The sequence below is a fragment of the Pinus tabuliformis genome, chromosome 4_1, assembly GCF_031772625.1.
Source record: "Pinus tabuliformis cultivar Carrire ecotype Pingquan chromosome 4_1, CPIR1, whole genome shotgun sequence".
Classification (NCBI taxonomy): Eukaryota; Viridiplantae; Streptophyta; class Pinopsida; order Pinales; family Pinaceae; genus Pinus; species Pinus tabuliformis.
Window position 1 is genome coordinate 799,302,533 of NC_142303.1, and position 5,576 is coordinate 799,308,108.

Genomic DNA, 5,576 nt, shown 5'->3' on the forward strand with positions numbered 1-5,576 from the left:
GTTACACTTAATGACAGTAAGTGTTTAAATACTAATAAACTTATTCATTTTAAAATCAATATTAATCAATTCCACAACTAGTGAGAATAAACTTTTTATAAAAGTTACACGTAATGACAGTAAGTGTTTAAATACTAATAAAGTTTGCCCCTCATCAAATGCCTCCGGCCATCCACCAGCTGTATGGCAAATCTTTAACCTTATCAATCGCTGTTATGCTTACTTTTTCCAAATGTACGTCTCATTTTTTCCAAAGCAGGGCGGAAAATCAATATTTTATTTAGCCTGCGGTCACATCGAAACTTACCGAACAAACCCTGATGGCACTTGTATTATTTGTCTTCTCTGCAAAAAGATTGGAAAAGACATTTCCAGCATTGCAACACAACATGCTTAGGCTCTCCTTCAATGCACCCAAATTAAAATATTTCAAATTGTAATTATTACAATTTCTAACGATTTAACACAATCATGTTGCTATTGTAAAGGTGAGACAAATTAAGGCCCACTCGCATAATTCGGTTTAGAATCACGAAGTGCGAACAACGATTTGAAAAAGCTGAGGTCGATTAATACGGCCATCGACCTCCCTCTCTCCTCTCTTCTTATTATATTCACTCGGAGTTCACCTGCATTTCTCAATTTCGCTTACTCTCTCGCAGCCCTTTTCAGATCTGCTCGCGCTACCCTTGCATTTACCCATTCTTTTGCTTTTAGTGCTTAGCTAAATAAATTATCTATGGCCGAAGTTGCAACTGGAGCGGCAGCCAACTTACTGGCAGAGATTATCGGTGAAGTCACCAGAAAAATGAAGGATGTCATTGAGATGGGGGAAAATGTCCGTCATCTCGAAACTGACTTCACCCGTATGCAGGGTGTTTTAGATGATATTGAAAATCAATTCCGAGAGCAGCAGAGAGCGCTCCCACCCCGCGTACAGAATTGTTTGGAAAGAATCCGTGATGACCTTCAACAGGTCAAGAATTTGATCGATGATTCGGAGCGACAGCCACGGTGTCTCGGCTGCTGCTCCCTCCGCAACCCCAAGCTGCCCACCCAAATTAGAGATTGGAAGACGGGATTTGATCGACTCTTTGAAGAGCTTGAAAGGGAATTTTTATTATGTGCCAATACCACACAGATTGTGGCCGCCGCACCGCTTCAGGTAGACGCCCTTCGTCAACCTGTCCCAGAGTCCGGATTCGTAGGGTCAGCCATTGAAGATGCTCAGAAGAAAGTGCAGGCATGGCTTGGTGAAGCTCATCGCCAAGCTCGGATGGTCGGCATTTCTGGCATGGGGGGCGTCGGCAAGACTTCTATACTGAAACTAATCTACAACCACTTCAAAGAGGTGAGAGGTATTTTTGATGCAGTAATTTGGATTACAATTTCTCAGAAATATGAGATTACAAATTTGCAGGCCTCCATGGCCGAGACACTTAATTTAAAGCTCGAGGGCATCTCTGACAAAGATATAAGGAAAATGAAATTGTCTGCATCGCTTCGAGGGAAGAAATTTCTTCTAATTTTGGACGACTTGTGGCGTCCAATCGATCTCACCGAGATCGGCGTGACATTTGAGGATGGTGACAATTGTTCCAAAATATTAATGTCGAGTCGCAGCAGCGATGTCATAGAAGAAATGGGCGCAAGCGCCAACTATTCCTTGAGAATACAAACTCTGTCCACAGAGGAAGGGTTGGTGTTGTTCACGAGAGAAGCTTTTACAAATGGGGTGGTTCCATATGAGAGAGTACAGGGTATTGCTAGAGATATTGCCATGGAGTGTCAAGGATTGCCGTTAGCCCTCGTTGTAGTAGCTGGAGCAATGAGGTCGAAAAAGACGGAAGAGGAGTGGAAGCGTGCTTTGGATTTGATGAGGACGGTGGATCCATCCTTCCTAATCAGACACAGCAGCATTGATGCAAAACTCTACACACGCTTAAAATGGAGCTATAATGATTTAGCTGATCCTAACTTAAAGATTTGTTTTTTGTACTGTGCCGTCTTTCCTGAGGATGCAGAGATTGACGTGGAGACGCTGGTCCAAATGTGGAGCGCCGAAAAGTTGGTCACCAACATGGATGCTGGGCACGAGTACATAGATGCACTAGTAGGTAAGTGCTTGTTCGAATATGTTAGCGATGATAGAAAAGAAGTAAAAGTTCATGATATTTTGCATGACCTGGCCATTTCTATTGGCCGAAGTGAGGAGAACTGCTTGTTTGCCTCAGGTCAACATCTACAAGATTTCCCTATTGAAGGTGAGATTAGGGATTGCAAACGAATATCAGTTGGTCATAATGATATTCGTGTTCTTCCAACCAGTCTGGCTTGCCCAAAACTGGTGAGTTTGGTACTAGCTAACAATAAAGAAATTACAGAGGTTAAAGAAGGATTTCTCTCAGCTGCCATGTCTCTCAAGGTTCTTGATCTCTCTCACACCAACATAACAACGCTGCCAACGTCACTGGGTCAACTGGAACAACTTGAATTTCTGGATTTGAGTGACTGCTCCAGTTTGCAGACTTTGCCAGAGAGCATAGGTAATCTTTCTCGTCTGAAATTTTTGTTCTTGCCACTCGACTTTGCTATAAATGTGGAGGATATTGCAAATCTCTCAAATCTGATGGAGCTGAAGGCAGCAGTAAAATCAGAAATTAAAGAAAGTACAATGACTACATGGACGGAGCTAAGTCCAGACCTAAGAAGGTTGCACTTAAAGTGCGTCTACGATGCAGATAGAGATGATGTGGGGGAGGAGCATATTTTTCCCTTCAACATGGATAATCTGAACAAGTTGGAACATTTTACACTCGAAGGTTATAAGGGGGTAAGTTTACCCAGCTGCATTCCTCAGTTGCAAAACCTCAGAGTTTTAGAATTGTGGTACTGTGAGCAACTTCGGGAGCTTCCTGGAAATGTAGGCGGGTGGTGCTTTCCAATGTTGAAGAGGTTGAGACTTGTGGTTCTGAGCAAATTAGAAAGCATGATGGTGGGATCATCTGTTTCTGTTTTGTCAAATGAAGAAACAATGCCCCAACTCGAAGATATACACATAGAAGGTTGCGATTCGTTGAAGAGATTGAGAACGAGGAAATTACCTCGTTTAAAGAAGTTAAGCATCGACACTTGCATCCAGGTTGAGGCACTCGAAATTGAGAGTTGCGGTCTTCCGATGCTCGAGGACTTGACGCTTTCTGTACTAGTCGAGTGTGAGACTATAGTGGGACCCTCTGGTGTGATCAATGACGGAGTAATGCCCAATCTTCAACATTTGTACATATTTAATTGTCCATCGCTGAGAAGATTGGTATTAGAGAAGCTATCTAATTTAAGGGACATGTATATCTGCCTTTGTGTACATTTAAGGGAGTTAGCAGTGGGGAGCGGTGGCTTTCCAGCGTTGGAGACGTTGCGTCTGCACAGCTGTCCGAAGGTAGAGAATATGGTGGGGCCCCATGATGCGTGGGATGACCAAACAATGCCTCAACTTACACTAATGAGGATATCAGGGTGTCCATTACTCAAGACATTGCCAAGGGGAATGGAGAAACTGTCCAGGTTGCAGCAAATAAGTGGAGAGGCTGAGTGGTGGCAAAATCTAATTTGGGAAGATGAGAATGTGAAAAACAGTCTCTTTCTTCTTTTCATTGAAGAAGACTGAATAGGATGCGTACACAGTTACCATATGTTTTGTTATATTTTATTATATTTTACACAAATGGTAATATTATTAATTTTAAAGTGTGAGATATTTTGTGTTTAACATTATTTAAATGTTATTTGGGAATTACATATTGTGATGTTTAAATGTTATTTTTATATAATTTAATTAATCATATTTTTGTAATTAATTCATATATATATATATATATTCTTTTTATTTAATAAATTCAATTTTTTTTTTTATAATTTATTTAATAAGTATATTAAGGTAATAGCAGTTATTTTATTTTTTTTTTATAATTTTTTGTTTAATAATTTATATTTTTTTATTTGAAAAGTTTTTTATTAAAGTCAATAATAATAATTATTTTCATTATTATTAAAGTTAATACTCATTACTTTTATCATTCTTTCTTCCCCTAATAATAATATTTATATTTTATCACTTTTTTCTATAGAAATGAGTTTAATATTTTTCATATCACTAGTTGAACTTCAAGTCTCTAAAGATGAATGAAGAATTCACTCTAAACATGAGACAAATCCTTAAAACAACACAAAATTCTCCAAAAGTATTTATGGACACAATTATGCTTTATTAATTTTTATATATTTTATTATAAATTCTATATGTTATTATTTAATGTATAATTATTAATTTTAAATTAAATTATTATTATTAATTTTAATTTTAATGATACATAAAATGATAATACTAAAAATATATAATTGTTATTTTTTATTTGAATATTAAAAAACTATTTATTTAAAGAATAAAAATTATTTTGTAATGAATATTACAATATGTTTGAGTGTTAGAATCATAATTTCATAATATATACTTCATTATTTTTATATATTTTATTAGAAAATTTCCATATTATTTAATGCATAATTATTATTTTTAAATTAAATTATTATTATTAATATTAATTTTAATGATATATAAAATAATAATAATAAAAATATATATTTGTTATTTTTTATTTAAATATTAAAAAACTATTTATTTAAAAAACAAAATTTATTTTGTAATGAATATTACATATGTTTCCATGTTTTAAATTGCTTAAAAAATCATAATTTCATGATATATAGATATTTGAACCAAAGAGAGAATATTCATTATAGTAAATTGGGTCGACAAAGTTATACTCTATTACTTTTCATATGTTTTATTAGAAATTTTACATTTTGTTTTTTTTTTTTTTTTTATCTGAATTTGCTTACTCCTATATTGATACAAAAATAAATTTACAGAGAGGCAGTGGCCTCGAGAAGTCTAGCCCAGAGATGTGACATGCTCACATTACATTGCTTGAACATTGACCAAAAAGACTTGCTGAAGACCGACTAGAAGAGCTTCCATGAAACAGAAAACGCCAGTGTCAAAATTGAAGACTGACGAGAGGTAAATCTAGACCAAAACAGGTTGACTAGGCCCGTACAAGAAAACAGGAAAGCGCTGCGCATTCAAAACTGGAATTTGACCCATAAAACAGCTAAATCCGAAACTGAGATCCAAAGACATAGTCAAGAGAATGCCGCCCATGCAGGGGAAACCGACAATTTAACATTAGAAAAAAGGTCTGAGCATGAGAAATGTAAAGCATATAATGACTATAAACCAGGAGGGAATTCAGCATCTTCGAGCAACAGAGAATCAAAAACCATTGAACGCAGACTTGGTTAAGCTTCATGAGAGGTGGAAGGCGATTCTTCAACGATGCGACACCCATATTTGTAGGGGTCTTCATCCTCAGAGGGATGGCCCTCTTTGCCTGAAGAACCGCCACCAGTAGGGACACTCGGACCGGCTTGAATGTTCATGTCCTGGGTTACAGAGCCACCCGGATCCTTACCCTGCGTATTGTCAATCTCAGAAGTTCCAAGCCTGTCTTTCGCCC

The 5,576-nt window shown here is 36.9% G+C and overlaps 1 protein-coding gene across 1 annotated transcript; it reads left to right on the top strand.

The window, feature by feature from the left end:
* Nucleotides 1-595: 595 nt before the first annotated feature.
* On the top strand, nt 596-3,667 carry LOC149178617 (putative disease resistance protein At1g61300). The gene has a single exon (XM_089423668.1). The coding sequence runs from the start codon at nt 740-742 to the stop codon at nt 3,665-3,667; it is 2,928 nt and encodes a 975-aa protein (XP_089279794.1). The 5' UTR covers nt 596-739.
* Nucleotides 3,668-5,576: the final 1,909 nt, after the last annotated feature.